This window comes from Pocillopora damicornis, chromosome 2 (genome assembly GCF_964200805.1).
Source record: "Pocillopora damicornis chromosome 2, jaPocDami1.2, whole genome shotgun sequence".
NCBI lineage: Eukaryota > Metazoa > Cnidaria > Anthozoa > Scleractinia > Pocilloporidae > Pocillopora > Pocillopora damicornis.
In genome coordinates, this window is record NC_142671.1 from 34,060,561 (window position 1) to 34,079,451 (window position 18,891).

Consider the following 18,891-nt stretch of genomic DNA (forward strand, 5'->3'; position numbering starts at 1 on the left):
TTCCATAATAAAACTGGTTTTGTCCATGTGAATAAAAAGCGAACTTCTGTACTTTGAATAAAGATTATGAGAGTCGTGATACATTGTTTAGTGTGTGGGCGAGTTCATTCGGTAGAGATAAGCCACACGTACTGAATGAACAGTGAAAATTGGCCTCATGTTAAATATTGTGTTTTAAATAAAAACTAGCTTTGAACCTTTCAAGTCACAGTGGGTCATTTGTAAACACAACTCCTTCCTATGCAAAACTTTTTTTGTTATCTGTTCATTCAACGTCAAAACAAGGACGTCTTTAATGCTAATTAGCACAGCAGACAGCGTGTTTGTAGGGCTTAGCTTAAATATCCTCGGCGCCGTGCGTATTTGCCGAAAATCGTCCAACTATTTTAGTCAGTCTCTTGAGCAACGATTTGGAGTCACCTTAGTTTTGAAACCCTTAAGTACCAGATAGTACACCAGACAAGATATTTTTCTTCCTTTTTTTGTTCATTGTGAATTAATAAATAAAACGTTCTAAGGAAACACTCGTCTTTAACAGTTCTTTAAACCATGAATTCACTCAATCCATGGGAGTTCCCGCCACCAGTCTCTTTCCCCATTTACTCATCTTACAAGACATCGTGTTCTGTTAATTATTCATCAACGTTCTCTAGTTTCTATTGTTCTATCGAACTCTTGCTCGTTAAATTCATGTGGGTAACCCATTCTTCTACCAAATCAATAATTTATACCCGTCAAGATTCTTATAATAAACCACTTCTGTGGGAGCTCATTGAGACCCTCCATTGTTCATAACGTGGTTTCTTTTCATTCCAAGTGGCCCTATCCACAAACGAGAGGCTTGGACGACCTATAAAAGCCAACTTCTCAGGGTGACCGCACTCACTGTATTACCAACCACTTGGCGGTGAATTCGCATCGACATTTTGGAAACTGTACCACTTGAAAATAGATCAACAAGAATGACAAAACCCAGTGAGCACATAAAACGGCCCATGAATGCATACATGGTTTGGTCGCGTAAAGAGAGACGGCGCATCGCAGAGGAATGCCCTCGAATGTTGAATTCGGAAATAAGCAAGCGGCTTGGACTTGAATGGAACGCACTCTCGCCTGAAGCGAAAGATCCGTACGTAATAGAGGCGAAACGACTGAGGGAACAACATAAGAAGGATCACCCAGAGTATAAATATCAGCCTAAAAGGAAGCCTAAGGCTACACCCAAGTTGAAAACGCAAAGTTTAAATCCTTATGGCTATCATGATATGAGTGGGATGGGATATCCGCCCTCTTCGTCGCTTTGTAGCCCATTACCGCCAGGCCATTTGGTGCCTTCAGGTCCTATTTTTAGCAATTGCTCAGGAAACTGTACATTAGCGGAGCCTCCTCCGCCTTACCATTTCGCTCCTCATTACCCGGTTGTGCAGCCTATGACAGAAATAAAAGGACCTTGTTCGACCCATCTACCGCTTGTTGGCAGAGAAATATCTTGCGGACCTCCCATAGCTTACTCAAGCCATCATCCATCTATGTCGCATTCTATGCAAGTTGGACATGTGGTTCATCATCGAAGCGTTTTACCAGAATCCTCATCCTTAGTTCACGCCCCAACTGCCATTGACAGCAGAACGGGCATCCCAAGATCGTCCATGGATTTTGTTATGATGAGACCTGATGTTGGATATTAGTGAGAATTGCTCTGTTGTTGTTCCCAAGATACGCAGACATCAAATTTCACCTAGCCGAGATGTTCATTTCCATACACTAATGTCGATAAAACACGAATCACTTATTCGCCATAAAAGAGGCTCGACCCTTTATAACATTTTTTTACTTTTCATTTATTGGGACAAATTAAATTTGTGTAGCAGAGGTGAGTCTGTATAGTAAGTCGTTTCTAAGAACCGGGACTAAAGGATTATTATCGCTTTAATGGACATATTGAAATAAGAATTTAACAGGGATTAACCAAGTTGTATAGTTTAGTAGCTTATTTAAGTGTTTATTCATACAATAAAAACAATATACCAATTGAATTTGTAGTCTTCGTTCAAGCGGGCAGCGTGGCCGATTCGCTGGCTTCTTCGTTCTTGGATTACAGGTAGATTGGTTTCGCGGATCGATCTAACAATTTAGACACAATCTGCCACAAACCGAGAGGGCGTTTATCAAACAGAATAATTCTAGCTTGCTAACTCCGACGTTAAAAGTTATATAATTTCACAATGAAGCATAAACTCACTTTATCATTGTCAAACAGCCACACTTTGTTATTTCAAAGAACGTGTTCAATTCGACATGGCAACCAAAGACAAAAGGCCGTTGATAACACAAAACGAAACCTGTCGAGTCATGCCACCATACGCTATTTTGTTTCTTATCCTTGAATACGAATGTTTAGAAAGGAATTCAAAATGATCTGTGACTTAGATCCTACCATGAATGGGATAATTTCACGCAAAGATAATTCGGCTCAAGTAAGGCTAGTGTTTTCAGTTTGCTTCTTTGTCCCTATTCTTAAAACTCAGACGAAAGTAAAATTTCTAGCCCGGATTTGAAAAGATTGTTAACCTTAAAATTCGGATGTTTATTGGATAAAGCATCGCATGGAAGTCATCTGAAAACCATAACATGGTTTATTTGTTTTATGCCCTCTTTATAAAAATATCCTAATTGAGTTATACGCGCTTAGTTTTCGGTTTTTATTTCTGTTCAGAACTCAACTTTGTTCAGCTGAATAAAGTTTTTAAATGAGCTTTTCCATGTTAGGTATCACAGGGGCTTTTATGCCGGTCTTCTCTAAAATACCAGTCGCAGATCAGCGAGGAGGGAATCTTTCTCACTTCCTCTCTGACGACTTTAAAATGTCTATTCGATTGCTTGTTTTATCAATTTTTTGTTTTACTTTTCTCTGAATCAAAATTATCACAGTAAGAAGTCGGAAACGCAGCATATGCCCTCCTCTTCAAGTCTTGCAGTGTGCACTCAGGGAACTGAGTCCCTTTTGTATGCTATCTTTTTGTGAAATGATTTCCTTTGAATAGAGAGGATGAAACATTAAGAGCTCGAAAGAAATCGCTCTAATCCTATTGTTGAAATAGTATTTCACGCGATGCACGCAACGTTAAGCTAAGATTGGAACAATTCGCTAACCTCCAACACATGAAAGGAGGCGCAAATGGTATATAACTAACAAAATGCTACAAATACCTCCTGTTGTTCTCCTTATTTTAATTGTGAAGTATAGTCAATTTTAGATAACGTATGAAAAGAATAAATCTTAAAAATTGTTTATTTCTACTGATGTGTTTTGTTACGTTTCAGGAGCGTATGTTAAATTAGGATAAATCGACCTTTTATTTAAACCTTTAGCACCTTCAGTGATAGAATCTAACTTGAACATGAAGATTTAATCATTTGGACCTAATTCTAGTAAATAAGACATAATGATAATTAATTTCTAAATTCACAACGTCAAAATTTACATCTAACCTACATTCAGTGGGGAAATCACCCGCCTTTCCTTGCTCACAAAGTCTAAAGTTGCTCTTTGAAGCGAAGAGAATTGAAGATAAACACGCCATTGTTCATAATCTCAGTAACTTCTTTTAAACACGTTGTTTAGTTACAATTCTAACTCTTACCATTCAAACTGTTGTTGCGATTTGTTTGTTTTGTAAAAAGCGCATAAATGAACGAAAGTCGACAGTTTATTTTCATCGATACTTCTCAGAGTCCTTTTTGAATAGTCTTAGACAAGCCACAAACATATGTCTTCAGGAAAAAAAACTATGGATGCAAAACACGTGGAACTGAATTTTCAATCAGAGACAGTTGCAATGGTAATTCGTTCACTATGGGAGGCCGGAATGGAGCTCACTCCTAACTTGAAAAGGGAAGAGGTGGTTAGTTTTTTTTTTCCATGTTAATCATGAGGGCACATTAGTATTTGGGTTAGCTGCTCGCCTTTTCACCTAATCGAAAAACGCATTTGTTGAAGGACAATGTGAAGAACAAAAGGCTTTGACAATAACTGCAGGTTGGTTCGACAATGGTAACCGGTAGTGTATAGAAAAGAAATGGAATTGAAGAATTTGAATACATAACACTTTTGTGAAGGTGGCATCAAATTGATGGAGAATGCAGCAATCTGATCCTCTTTAAACTTTCAATTTTCTGGTAATCTTGCAGACTTTCAAGACAAAGACGGAACGAGATTTTCTATTTTAATGAAAGCGGTGTCTTTTTGTCGATGTCGGCGAGCGCTCATAAGATATGCTTGGTTGCATGTAAGTAAACATGTCGTTGATAGTTTATATTCAGGTGAGTCAGGGGAAATTTGTAAGCCTCATCTTTAACTGCAACAGTCGATTGTAGAAGACAAAGGAAGCTACACAAACAAACTCTTAATAGCGGTTTCTTGAAACAATTCGAAAGTCTCCCACTCATTCAATTTTCTCTTCATTTATTATTTCTTCTGTTAAAATTAACAAGGCCTGTGATCTAACGAGGTGAAATCACAGTTGCCAGTAAGTTTTTGAGGTGTGTTTACATCGTTCTTTTATTATCATCAGCAATAAAATTACCATTTGATAACTTCGTAATAAGTTCCCAGCTTTTTTCTTGCTCTGTTTAGTTCGCGACTGTTTTTCAGCCTCAAGGACCCACCACGTCTCGATCTCTACCTTAACACGATAAACTTCCATTGTGTAGCAATGGTATGTCAATTACTCATTACCGCTGGAAGAAAAATTGACGAAAATAGTTTTGAAAATATTTAACTTTGCACCATGGAATATCAGTCAACGCTTTTAAGTTCCACATTTTATTTTTTCCAATAAACATACTGTTAGATCTTCTTGACAAAGCGAATGTCTAAAGTGACTTGAAACATGACCTCGTTTAAAGATTGACAACCTCAAGGGGGCGTTTCCTTTTTCACTCGGACAGGTACCAAACAGGCGGTCCATTAGCTACGGCTTACATATCTTGGGTTTCAAACCGTGCTGCATACAACAGAGGACTTTGATAATTAAATGCGAGAGGCAGCAGACTATGACAGTAATATTTTTTCACTTTTAATATTTTTTTAGTAGTTAAAAAATCTAGGGAAGAAACTTTCTGTGGAATGTGGTACTAATGAAAACTGAAGTGCATGTTTCGGAAAATTCTTATAAAACTACCAGTCGAATCAAATTCGCTGAACCCAGGTCTTTGTTTCTCATTTTCACAGACTTAAATTTATGTCTGTGTTGTAGGTTAAACCGGTGAGCGATTTGAAGACAACAATTCATAATATTTCTCTTGAGTACTAGATCTATTTAATAATTATTCTAGACGACTGAAAGAGATACTTGGATGCCCCCATCACACCACGTCAAGCGAAATAATAAAATCACAGATATGACGAAGAAATGATATAAGGGAGTGTCCAGCAACAAGGAAAAATTTTAATTTCAGTGGTCATTCATTTGCAAGTTAAACCACGAAATGAAAAAAGAATAGTGATATCTCCTCCTGATTCTCTACAGCTGTATAGGTTTCATCATCACATTGATATTGAAAAGAGAACTTACATATGGATCACTTCCTCATTAATGAAAGAGTTAAGCGAATACTTAACGAGGAAAACTCGAACTTAAACTTTTTTGTAATGAGCTGGATCGCATTTGATAAAAAAGTTTGCTTCTCTGTTCGGATCTTACTCTTCCCAAAGCCTTGAGCCTGTTCGTTGCAACATCTCAATGCGGCACGTACTTTTGCATCCATAATCGTTTCTTAAGAATGTTAGCATGTGTTATGAAATTTAGGAAGAAATAACAACAGATTGAATTCAGAAAGACTAGACATGTTGGTGCACCAAACTTGTCTTAGAATCCTGTGGCGCTGTTAAAATTAGCTTTTTCTAAAATGCGTCGTCTTTTTCCCTTAGCCCTCAACAGCGTCGCTGTTGCTCCTTAGGAAACAAACGTTAGAGCTGGAAACGGAGCAAATTTCATGATTTACATCGTTAAGTTCTGACAGACTTACTCCTTTGAAATTTGTGTTTTAGGATATCTATTCATTTTGATGGATTTGTTAGCTTTTTCTTCGTTACAGTAGTATATTGTATTTTGCTCACGATCCAAACGCAATAAATCTAACTGCACAGTTTACTATTTCCATGTTCGTCTAGGTATTTTCTCCAGGCAAACAAGAGAACACGTCGAGGAAAGGTCAGACTTGTCCCCATGAAATCGCTGGCAAAGAAACCTTGAGAGGCTTTTTCATTATTGAAATAGAACTGAACCCGTCTCGTGAATAGACACAACACAATCATGGTGTGAATCTGAAACCCCAAGGCTGAACTGCAGGGCAGACTGCTAAATGAAAGACAATTGCCTAACAGCCTAAAGCAATTCGCAGTTTGTCACCTTTGAGCCATTCATAATCATCTCTAACTATTCTATCAATTATATGAACCTCAGCCTTGATCTCTATAGAGTATCCGTGGCTCAATGGTAGAGCATCGAAGCGCGGAAATCTGTAAGTCTAGGGTTCAATTCCTCACAAGGACTCAGAATTTCTTCTTGTCCAACGTTCTTAACAAGATGAAAAAACTTCTTTCGCTATTCTTTGATATGCGAGCATTAAACTTAAGCAAATCTCGAATCGTTGTTTATAAAGTCACCGTTTTTTCCCAGATTTAACTTCATCCTCTCGCACTATCTAAGAATCTCTAGTAAAAAAGCCGCTCAAGAAGTCAACGGAGAGGAAAACGTTCCCGCCGCCTCAGATTTGAATATTTACTGGCGTGACATCTAAAACGAGTGTCGTACATTAGTAATTTTCAATCCAAAATCCAGATATCGCGTATCACTTTTCACTAAACAAGTTTTCGTAATGGCTTTTCAAGGATGAATTTCGGAATTTATTTTAAACTTATGGCGATTGACCGAAGTGGTGCAGCGAGTAACCAAGTATAAAACTTAACACTATCGCTACCATCCGCAAATCGTTTTTCCCAACAATGTTTTTGTGAACTTATACTGCTTAAGGTGAAAAGACACCGAAGAACTAACTTGAATTTCTAGATTCAAATGAAAAACGTGACAACATGATATACTGTCTGTTGTGAAAAGCAGCAATCTCGATGGGAACCAAACTCAGGCCAAGGACAACTGCTAGGGTGAATTAGAAGCAATGAACGCCGTTCAAGGAAGACTTTTCGCAATCTTTCCCTTTGATAGCTGAAAAAATGTTGCTTATGACTCATAACAGCCATGGAAATGTTAGCTAGAAAAATATGTATTTTTCCAAAGACTTTGATGCTTCTTTTTCAATTCCATACTTATAACCTTCATTACACTGGCGCAAAATACGATTGCCTTCTTGTCTGCAGAGCCGTCGAAAAATGCAACACGCGTTGGTGTTCTCAAAGTTATAAAGACGAGAGTCGATGGTCGCTATCGATCTGTGGATGCCACCTTGCACAAAGGGAGAATATTCTATCAAAGTCATACACGTAAGTTTCGAGTGAAAAAAATCTGAGGACTTGCCTTTATATAAATGACTTAGCTATCAGGCCAATGCTTACATTTTTTCACTTTTTTATCCTTCTCCTTACCATAGAATCTCTTTTAAGGTAGAAATCAAACTCTTTGATCCTCACGTTGCATAGTGAGTTAGGCCGGTCGGTTTGGCCTCCAGAGAAAGTACTTTCGGACCAGACGGAATTTCTCTCTGTTCCTAAAAGCATTATAGAGGAGGCAACTTTAACATATTTCCTTCAAACTTACATTGTAATAAAAGATTGAAGATTGCTTTCTCGGTATATATCCTGCTCGCCGGCAAGATTCGCACGTGGAGTGACCAACTAACAGGTAACTCAATCGTAACACACCCTCGCAAGCTTTTTCGATAAATCGAGCAAACCCTAACAGCGAAAGGAAGCATTTTTAAATAATTTTACTCATTTTTTTTTTAAATTACGAAATATCGTTGTTTGAAAGATTCCTTGCCATTTAGTTTTCCAACAAAACTTCTGGACCTTAAAACGAATCCGGCCAGCAGGGTACACAGATGTTTTTCGTGATCCGATGAAGTGCCGGGAAGTCGAAAATAAACAGCTGTTAACCAAGCACGTGGGATAGATATTAAGACTGCTGGCAGCTTTATTAACGTATGCTTCAATTTCGCATATGGTCGATGTCTTACTGCGAGAAAGTGCCCCTTAAAGTTTCAGTCTCGTTAAGGCACTGGTTAGAAGTAAGGAATTCAGTGAAAATATAGACACATATAGACACCGCATTTTAACTGCTACAAGGGAAGAAAGCTTGTCTGGTGCATAAAGTTGTTTCACTCAAAAATCTGCATAATCATGTTATTTCGGATTTCTAGAGCACGCCGTCTGGTTTCTTTTTTTTTAAAGACAGCTGGCTGTAGAATGAAAAGAAACAACATATGCTTTAAGAATGTACTCTTCACATCCAAGGTTTTTATTCATGCTTGAATGGCGACTCCCGCAGTGATTTAATACTATCCTCTCATATTAAAGTGATGTTAAGAATAAAGGCCGATGAGCGATCGGTTCTTCCTCTGTCACATTGACGCACTAGTTATGAAAGCCAAATTGGAAAAAAAAAAAAAAAGAGGGCTTCCTCGGATTCCACCAGCAAAACATGACGTCACGTTCATGTTTACCTTAATCTTCAGCTGGTTCTGAAAGCTTTGTGAAACTTTGCATAAGAAATGTTGAAGAGAGTCAATTGTGTGTATCGGCACTCAGTCAAACTCAACCTTCTAACGTCATCGCTAGTTAACCTAGGATAAACATGGATATAAGACAACACGGAAATGTTTAGAGCCTCAATTATAAAGGGTTTTTCTTCACATGTCACCTTTCTAAACTCGCTGGTGATGAATTAATCCGATAAAAATAATGAAATAATGGAAATTTCACCCCGCGAGCCTTGTGAGCTGAAAGGCTCCATTGATATTAAGTAAACAAATGAACATCTTTGTTCTGTGACAAAGCACATGGCGTAAACAAAAGGCCACACTATAGGTCATTCAAGAAACACTATCCGCACTGTTCCGTAGGGTCACCTGATTCGACAAGACGCTTTATCTATGATAATTGCCTTCAGAGTATAGAGGATTAATTAAAGAGTTTGTTGTTTTAATCTTTTCTTCATTGAATGGTCAGGTTTAAAAGCCTTACCCTTCTCAGAAGGTGCTGTTAATACTTAGAGAAAGAGATCACCCGATTACTACTGTTCACCGTGCAATTTCAAAGTAAGTGATAATGGTTCAGTGATTTTGAATGAATTGTTTTACCCTAAAAGAGAATGGCAGTTGTCATCGTGTGGTGCACGAAGGCGTAACAAATATTTGAATACTCTCAAATCCAAAGCGTAACAAATGTGCGGATAATATTGTCAAGTGGGCGGTGTTGGATTAGCGAGTAGATTGAAAATGAACAAGGTATTTTTTAGCTAATCCAAAGGTTAACGTTGAAGACTTTTTCTGGCTTACAAGCAAACATAAACTGCATGGTTTATTTGAAGCCGACAGTTACATTGACGTGAAACTTACACCATTACTTATTGCCTGCTCGTGTGTTATTTGTTCGTTTGATTTGGGTCAAGTGATGCTAACGTTAGTGCACGTTACAACAAGATCTCAACGTTTGCATTACCGGCAATGCTTTGTAACAGTTACAGGCAAAATATCCTTTTTTTTAGAGAGCGAAAGACTTAAATCTTAATCATTCTTTCTTTCCACTTGCCTTAAGATTTCGATTTGGGCGCTTGTTAATAAGTTTGCATCCTGCCATAAGTTTCTTGTCGATTAATTTTTAAGTAGAGTTTCTTTTTCATTACATTCAGTTTAATGATGCCTCTGGAAAAGAAGGAAGGATTATTTGGAGGGATTACTCCTCTAATATACTATTGAAAAAAGAGGAGAGAACTCTTCATTGAGGAAACTAACAATGACGTTCGTGTGTTGTTTTCTGATAGCAATCTAAGCAAAAAAAAACAAAAGGTTTGATCCCGATGTAAGATTATAATCAAAGCTCAATTATAATTCGATTAATTACACAGTTTATACACTTACGCATGTGTAAGCTTTAATCAAGATGTATTTGAAAAGGTCTTTTTGATTGATTTTTAGCATTAAATTTTACATTTGCATTTCTAACGAACGGATCATGAGAAAGTGAAGGCCCAGTACCTCTATGCAGAGGATGAATGCTCACTCCCGGGAAAAATGCTGTGGAAACTTAACAATTTGTTAGTATTCAGCGCTTTAAAAGACTATATTTCATTTGATTTTATTTGGCTGGGTCTAGGTATTAAAAACCAAGAGAAAAGATATTTTGAAGTGAGTTTACTAATTATTTTCAGCAATTTAGACTTATCTGCTTTGACGATGATTATCTTTTTACGATTTCTCTCAAATAACCAGTACCATCCAATCATAATGGGTAAATACTATATGTTGTACTATAGCTCATGTACTCAATTTGATGTTAGAGCAGGCCGGCTGGGCAAGTAATTAGTTACTACATTCTAAAACTAAGCTAAAGTCATTGAAATCTGACCAGTTTCTCAAAGTTTTGTCTTAGGCGCACGAACATTGCAGTTGTTTAAAGTGAATGTACCAAAATTTGTGACAATGCGTTAATTGTCTAGAAATTGATTGAACCAATAAAATTATTTAGCGGTGAGGGGTGTGCATTAATTTTAAATGTTAACTCTTTTACGTCGATGCGTTGTATTCAACAATGCTAGGTGAACTTTCGGAGTAACTATGGCCCTTTTCAATACGCATTCATCCATGGATAGACAAATGCTGTCAGTCCTTGCGAGAGGATCTAGTTCCCATTCAGTTCTGCTTAGCATTGATAAGTTTTCTGAGTGCGATTGCAAATCTGACACTAAAATATCTCTCCTCAAGCAGTCCTCTTTTTACAAATGATATTTTCCTCAGTTAGGTAACTCATCAGCAGAAATGGTGAAATAATTCTGACGTGTTAGTTAATTTGATTTCAAACCGCACTGAGCCATAAATGGTACATGTTAAAAGAAACCTTTCATCGTCTGAGGAAATTTTCTCCTCTGAAAAGAGGCGGTCTTCCATTTTCTTTTTTCCGTGTTACTGTGGACTGTGCAAAAAACATGACATTATTAGGTTATTGCCAAAATGTAGTCGGTTCAAGCTATCATGTATATTAATTTCATTCAATCTAAAATTTTCAAAAAGTATGTATAATCCAAGATAGAAATATCCAAATGCATTCTGCTATTCTTAAATTAACTTGCTTACTATAGACCTGCGTTTCCTTATGAGAAAGATACGATAGCTATAACTGCGAGATGCCAAATGGGTTTTTGGGCAGTTTTTGTGGACTAAACAGTGATATGACCCACCCTGAATCTCTGGGTCTAAAACTTAGGATATACTAGCTTTTTAAGTTCATATCAGTTAAGTTTTGTTGCTACGAGTACAGACCAGCACAGAAATAAAAATATATATGATCTTGATTTCTCGCCTTCATTGAATAATTGTATTGAGTAGATATATTGATGTAAACTTTACATGACGATGAATTTATTTACCCAAAAGGAATAGGCTACTTAATTTTTTGGCCCATAGATACTAAATGAAAAGATCTGAATAATGTGTCTTATCTTTAGCTATCACACAGAACAATCGCCGGTGGTTTTATTTTGATGCGAAGCTTATTATTGAGTTTACCTTCCACCAGTGTTTTTCATATCAGCGTGAAAGAACACAACAAAAAAACGATAACATTGCATGGAAAACTCTATTCTACTAGCCTTCAATGCGTTAATTAATTTAACAAAAACCAACCCCGGGAGATGTGTTTATAAAACGAACTCCCCTCCTCGTGTTCACCCGCTAGCCACCCGCTACGACTTTGTCTCGCTAATAACACGTGCCAAGTAAAAAAATAGTTCGTCATATATCCTCAAGAAAGAGGTACGTATTTGAAATATTGGATGTAACCTTGAATTGCAGAGACCATTTTCCTTGACGATATTTATGCGGTAAAAATTCGACCTTTTCCCTTAGCGTAGAGGTGGTATTTTTAATTTCGTGCGTGAGATGCAAATCACAAGTTGAGGAGCCCTGCTTTGTAGTTTACTAAACAATACGAAAATTCTAGAAGAAAGATCGATCTTAATATGTCTAATAGAGAATACCGGCTGTACACGTTGCGCTTTGAGAAAATTTCCCATAAACTGAGCAAGTTGATCGCGAATTTCCATAACGGCGGAAATTCTTCTGATAGGAAAAGGACTTGTGCCCCTTGAATGTATTTAACTATGTTTTCATAAAGTATATCCACATTATTTAGCAGATAAAGGCATAAATATGTTCCACTTGCTAAAGTAACAATCTGCCTGTTCTTTCTCTTTCTTTGCTCCTTGACCTTGGCTTTCACAAGTCAGTGTAAACAGAAAGTTCTGTTTATAACACGTAGGGAAAGGCTTGCGATCAACTCCTTGCCTCACACGCAAACCTGTGATGTGCTATAGGCGAACAACAAGAATTCTTCAGCTCCCGGTAGGAGCTAATAAGCAACTGTTCGTGTAGGTAGGACTATTCACCATGGTTGGGGTCTTTTTCCGTAACAAAACAATGAAAATATCACGCGAGTGACACTAGTCTCCTTAAATTATGTTTAGTACTAGATAAGATTTCAGTCAGGAGTGGGATAAGTCTACTTACATTGATTTTAAGTAAGAGTCAGTCATAAAAAGGAAGAATTATCACAATTTTCTGGCGTTCATCGGTGTTTCATAAATCGGCGGCTTGTTTGAAAAGGGAACAAGGCATATGTAATCATGCATGGGCTTTCCAAAAATGCGGTCAGGGATATTTAGGATAAGAGAGGACGAACGTGTCGCCGCAGGTATCTTGAGATTTACATGCACTAAAGCGCCTGGGAAATGCAGCCTTCTCATGTCATAACAGTTTCAAAACAGGTTCTTTTTTGTTTTTTTTATTTATCCTTCTCTTCATTTTATTTTTTGTCAGTTCAATTCAAACAGGCCAGTTTAAAGCAAGATCTTCAGTTGGGAAGAAATAAAACGAGAACAGTCAAGACGCTAGTGAAGATTACACTGAGGGGAAGGAAATATAGCAGTCATATTTTACATTAGTAAAACCGGCTTAACCCAACATAGCTCTAAGGCCAAAGATCGATGGCTCACAGGAATTAGCTCCATAGATGGAATGCTAAGAGAAATGTAGATAGATTCCGCTTGAGTCAAGGTTACAGCACTGAAAACAAGTAAACTGTTATTCCTGCTGGTGGCACAACTGTATGGTTCTGCATTCTGACGAGGTTCGCTATTCTCCAGGAAAACAAAGAATAACAATCAACGCCTGCTAATAAACCTTACTGTCATTCAAATTGGACCTACCTACAACAAAAAATTGTCATGTCTGAAGAGAAGCTTGTCTGTCGTAGTGGACTTTTCACGAGAGTTTAACTGGTGAAAATAGAGCATAGCACTTTAAGATTACATAACATGATCGGTCCATTCGATTTTGAAGAGACCTCGTTCTATATATAATATGGTCTAATAAGTGAACTGCATCGGGTATTGAGTTGCCGCATACCTGCACAAACAGATGTTACATTTTTCTGCCAATCTTAAGAAAGGAATCTGTCAGCTTAGCGTATTCGGCGCTGGCGAAGATTGCCATAAGCTTCTCTCCACGTGTTGTCAATCAGGTATCAACAGGTAAAACTGAGTAGTGACCATGTTTTGTAAACACCACTCCCTTAAGAGTCTCTAAAAGAAAAAGAAAAGAAAGAAAGAAAGCCAGATGTTTCTTTGGAATGCTCCCTGCCCGCATTCTTTAATTTTTGTGCCAAACGGCGGTAGGTGCCGAGTAAGTATCCGGTTTCAACTGAACTATCTATAACTGTTTGTCTTTTATCGTCTTTTCCTTTTCTTTTTCTTTGAGATTCTGGCCTTCCTATTCCTGCTTTCTCAGTGGAGGTGAACTTGGACAAATAAGCGAGAAAGCACCAACTTTTATCATCGATTTGAAGCTCTTCAGGGAGAAGATGAAATAATAAAGAAACCACCTCCCCTCCCCCCCCCCCCCTTCCTGACCCCCTGAAAAATATAGGCCTTCTGAATTACGTAACACTCCTTACAGGTGAATTTTTTATCACGCCTGCAGCGGAGTCAATTTGCAAACTGTCTAAATATTTTTTTATGAAAACCGCATCCAAGAACGATTTTCCTAAAGACCAGATTCCTAGAGCCCGTAGCCCAAAGATGTGGAATCAGAGGTATCCTATTTTTGGAACAAGCTCAATGCCTCTGCGCGTCAGTCTCTTCGCCTTATTGAACTGGCTCAGTATCAAAAAAAGTGAACCCTCTAACCTGACTGGTTGTCTCCCCAACATTGTCTTAGGCTTTGATTTGTCCATTAATCCAAGAAGGGAAGATGTTTAAACTGTGAAGTCATGTAGGAAAATGAGAAAAAGGCGAGAGGGGACGGACAAAATAAACTTTAAGGTTTTCTTTTACATAAGCTGATTATCTACTTCAAACCTACAAGTCGTCAGTTCGGGGGAGTATGTTTTCTCCTCCTTCATCTTAACATTGCCATCCACGTCGACAAGTTGAACAAGGGGAGACAGCTTCCGATTAGGTTTAGCTATAACTCACCATGATTGCATGAAAATCATGTAAATTAGTCATGAAAAAGAATTGCTCACCTTAAATTACTGATGCCTGGAAACTACTAAAACGTCTAACGACGTAGTGAACAACGCCCAGTTAAATAGTAAAATGTTATTACAGTAGCCGTGTCCATATCAAAATCTCTACCCTCAACATTTTGGATAGCAAAGGTTTGAAGGTAAGTCGTAGAGTAAAAGTTTCACCCAGTTAATTGGCAGAAAGGACTTAACAGAAAGCTGCATAAAATATAAGGTTTCGACCAGTTCATTTATCCGAGTTCTGAACTAATGAAATAAATGTGGATCTATGAGACCATTATTCTTTCTTGACCTGATCTAAATATCTTAATTCGATATTAACACAAGAAATGATTGAAATCGAATCAAAAGAAAGTTTCCACCCTTTGGCATCAGATATGTAGGATTGCAAATGTTCATCATTCTTAAGGCCTTTTGTAGTTTAGAAAATATTTTTTTCAAGCTAAAACTTATTTTCGTGCATCCAAAATTAAACCCAGCTAATTTCAGAGCAATAACTTAAAACAGAGCTCGGTCACAAATATATAATCTGGATAAAATGAAGGACAGAGAGTTAAATTGCAATTTTTCTTATGCAATTAATATTTTAAACTTAATTTCAAACCACATCTTCAAGTATAAAAGGCCAGGCCCCTGCGGCAAAACCTATTCAAATAATTATTCAAGTAATAGGTTTAAAAACTTACTTATATTACAAAGACAAGGGAAGTTTATATTTCGATCTTTTGTTTGATTGGTCAGTAAGATAAATGCAAATTAACTACACTGTTGGCGAATATTAATACTCTATGGCGTGTCATGATAACAACATAATTGTAGTTACACCCTTCCAAGGCTATATTCCTCCGATTCAAAGTTCTTCCTTCAAAGTTTGTGTAGCAAAGGATGTAAAGTAAGTTTTCGTGTGATCTTTCAACCGCCCGATCGTCAAGAAGTTGAACAACGTTTGACTTTAGTTTTCTACCATGGTGAAAGGTTGCCATTTTTGTACTGATATTGGTCTCTTCGAATTCGGATAAAAGCTCCTGCTACAATTTATGCCAAAATCTGTAAGAATTAAAGCTTTTCCGCGCAATTCAGAATGAAAAACGGGGGTACAATACTTGATTAATATAGTCATGATTAATTTAAGTAGACATGACCAAAGAAATCCACCTCTGACCCTTCGTGACATCAAGGGATCAGAGTTTTTCGAGGGTCTAACGTTTCGATACATCCAGGCATCGGGAGTCTGAGTTTTCGAGGTCTGAGTTTTCGTCACGCCCTTGTGGTAGATTTGGTGTTTGAGGTCTGATTGTGTGTGGAGTATAAAAATAAATTTATTTACAACAACAGGAACTGGTTTTAAAAATGCAAGTGATGTTTCTCTTAAGTTTGTCATAAAAGTTTGACTGTTTAAAGATATTGAACCAAGAGATGACGATGGTTATCAATCGGTGTTTGTTCAATTATCATGCAAGTTTCTTGTAATATGATGACGATTCCTTTCCCATTGGAGGCATTGTGAACCTCACTGAAATGAGCATCTTTTTAAATGTACTGTCATTTGAAATGAGACTGACTGCATGTTTCTAGTCTAGATACACCATTTGTTGCAACCTCCGAAACAATGATGTACTTCATCTCGTTGTTGGGATGTGTGAGTTTTACAATATGAACTTTTATTTCAGATTTTAGAGTAATACTTGAGGCTTTTTGATCCACTGATTAAACTTGACTCTTAATTCTAATTATTTCGGTGGCTTGGATTTCCATGAATGAAATTCGCTGAGCTATGTTGGAAGTTTGACATCAGCCATTTGACTCTTACACATAGTCTATATTCTTAAAAACAAGAAATTATAAACAGTTTATAGTCTCTTGGGTCTGTCCTGTAAAATGGTGGGCCTACTTCTAGGAAATTTTGTCAAAGAAATAATCGGAAGAGTTGGCGGAGTTTGCATGATGTATTTGATCTCCTGTTGCTCTATGTACATATTAAATCAGTGTGGTTTCCGGTCACGCAAATATTACCCTTGTTCACTGTAAATTCTCATTGCATTTGCATCTGATTGGTTCAAAATGGTTCAGGACTTGATGTGCTAAAAGTCATCATCTTGTAGGCCGGAGTGCCACTGTAATTCACACCAGAGCTTGACTTAAAGGTTTGTTTACGAACTATAGTGTTGGGGGAAAATATCATTTGATCAGTTTGACTCCAGTGATTCCTCTATTGTAGTTATCGGTTATGTGTCGACTTTTTGGACTTTGATTCAATATTTTCAAGTTAGCCTTTACTTTTATTTTATCCCAATTGTGATAGCCGACAGTATTTTAGAAAAATAACCTTAATCAGAATGAGAGAAATTAAGACATTTGATTTTGCGAGCTATCGAACAAATACCACTTTGCCTTTTAATCCAAAGAAGGCTGAAATTATTTGCCATCTTTTGGTGTTTAAATCATTCCTCCAGATTATAATCAGAGATGTGGATCCAAGCTCGAACGCAACTGTCCAGCTAAGATTAACAGCTTGCGAAATAGAAGGGCATGCAGTTTGTGTGAATAATGACACATTCAGACAAATCCAAGGGGAAGATGGTCGTTTTGCTGTAGGAAAAATGAAACCTAGATTTTCACTTTCCATTTATTCATTTGCAATCTTTGTCAATTTTTTTACTTCACTTTACATAAAAGAGTTCTAAAAAATTTCCTCAAAACATAGTTGTGGATCTTAAAGAAAAATAGATTTTGAAATTTAAATCACTATAGAAGCTAAAAAATAATCTACACAAAATCAAAAAACCCTTAAAGGCACCTTGAATGTTGCATATTTGAATGCGAAGTACGTAAAAAATCACATTTCGAAGGCATAGAGATTTTGGGAATCCGAGGCATAATTTACAAAACTATTTAATTTAATAGAAAATAATAAGAAAGAAATATATCAGCTTTGTCGTTGCTGAAGTTTTTTCGAATATCGCATGTTCAGTTTATAGACCTTTTCACAACCGATTTGATCAGGTGTTTATCTTAGTATGTAGCAAGTAAACATACAAACAGATGTTCGTGATTTGAATACTGATTTAATTTACAGGATGAGTAAGGGAAATTTTAAATGTGCGAAGACGAACCGAGGGTATCTTTTACACAATTTATGTTATGAAAAATTTGTAATAATAGATAACGATGCTATAATCATAATGCATTTTAATTACGCTAAGTTTTAATTGTAAACTGCTAAGGCGATAACTTACAGGTCAAAATTCCTACTTCGAGAAAGGGATCGAAAGTGTAGCGAGTAGACCCTCTGCTGAACAGTGAGTAGCTCAAGGCAATTGATATTTGAAGCTAAGAAGTGGGTTCCGTTATCAGATGTTAAAATCGCCCTAAGCTCTACTGATAAATCTGAGGAGCGAATGCAAAATCTATCACGACTGTTCAGGAACTATTCGGCGAAGAATCCTAACAATAGTGGAGGGGTTGTGTTGTCACAATTTAATTGAGTAGCCTTTCAAAGAGTGAGAAAAAAAAGTGGAGTGTATGAGAAACGTTAAAGAATATTTCAGAATATAGCTGTCCGATTTATAGGCAGAAATTCTTTTCCGAATTAAAGGTTATATTAATGCCATGTAAATCGTACACGAAGTCCATCGACCAGTGTCAGTCTCATTCAGCAGTTGCCAATAATGGTAGTTAGCAGTTAATTTCAGAGGTCTGACCAAAGGTTTTCTGTTCTCTCCTAGATGAAGGCCACTTTGATCTTGTCACTGTTTGTTCTTTCTGGCGTTTTTAAGACTACACCTGCAGTCAACAAAAGGCTGAGGCATACCATGGACTTGCCTTGGTCACGTTTCATGAAAGGCTTCGCCCGTCATCAGGAGCATAGAGATGTTTCGCTCCCCCGGCATGTGTCGAATCCTTCGTGGTCGCGTATGATAATGAATTCTTTCCATGACCCGAGAGCGTTACCCCGTTGCTGCGACAAACCACCATACCACTGTTGGTGTTGTCAAACTGGGTGCAATCTTCAGTAAAAGGCTGTTAAGGATGAAAAGTCGTCGCAACAATACGACGATTACCATCTTCCATCATTTCATGAAAGCTGAGATAAACTCACCAAAGCTTTATCTCTCAAGGTGTAACATCATTTT

The 18,891-nt window shown here is 37.3% G+C and overlaps 2 protein-coding genes across 6 annotated transcripts; both read left to right on the forward strand.

The window, feature by feature from the left end:
- Nucleotides 1–473: 473 nt before the first annotated feature.
- Nucleotides 474–2,036, forward strand: LOC113669968 (transcription factor Sox-14). Its single transcript, XM_027186050.2, has one exon. It carries the CDS (start codon nt 963–965, stop codon nt 1,686–1,688), a length of 726 nt encoding a protein of 241 aa, XP_027041851.1. The 5' UTR covers nt 474–962; the 3' UTR covers nt 1,689–2,036.
- A 2,064-nt stretch (nt 2,037–4,100) lies between these two features.
- LOC113670082 (uncharacterized) lies at nt 4,101–18,614 on the forward strand. 5 transcript variants are annotated; one of them, XM_089196205.1, is made up of 3 exons: nt 4,101–4,289; nt 7,382–7,504; nt 13,051–13,562. In XM_089196205.1, the coding sequence occupies exons 1-3, from the start codon at nt 4,276–4,278 to the stop codon at nt 13,100–13,102; spliced, it is 189 nt and encodes a 62-aa protein (XP_089052331.1). In that variant the 5' UTR covers nt 4,101–4,275; the 3' UTR covers nt 13,103–13,562. The 5 variants fall into 5 exon arrangements, 3 of the variants coding, with proteins under 3 accessions (XP_089052331.1, XP_089052330.1, XP_089052329.1); XM_089196204.1 differs by lacking the exon at nt 13,051–13,562 and adding an exon at nt 18,484–18,614 and having other exon boundaries at nt 4,115–4,323; XM_089196203.1 differs by having other exon boundaries at nt 4,115–4,323; nt 13,051–13,843.
- The last annotated feature ends 277 nt before the right edge of the window (nt 18,615–18,891 follow it).

What these genes read in the sequence shown, in the direction of transcription:
- LOC113669968 (XM_027186050.2), top strand. Translation starts at nt 963, where the DNA reads ATGACAAAACCCAGTGAGCACATAAAACGGCCCATGAATGCATACATG.
- LOC113670082 (XM_089196203.1), top strand. Translation starts at nt 4,230, where the DNA reads ATGAAAGCGGTGTCTTTTTGTCGATGTCGGCGAGCGCTCATAAGATAT. An exon ending in CGTTGATAGTTTATATTCAG is followed by an intron (nt 4,324 to 7,381) that starts GTGAGTCAGGGG and finishes TCTTGTCTGCAG; the next exon opens with AGCCGTCGAAAAATGCAACA. An exon ending in ATTCTATCAAAGTCATACAC is followed by an intron (nt 7,505 to 13,050) that starts GTAAGTTTCGAG and finishes ATTTTTTGTCAG; the next exon opens with TTCAATTCAAACAGGCCAGT.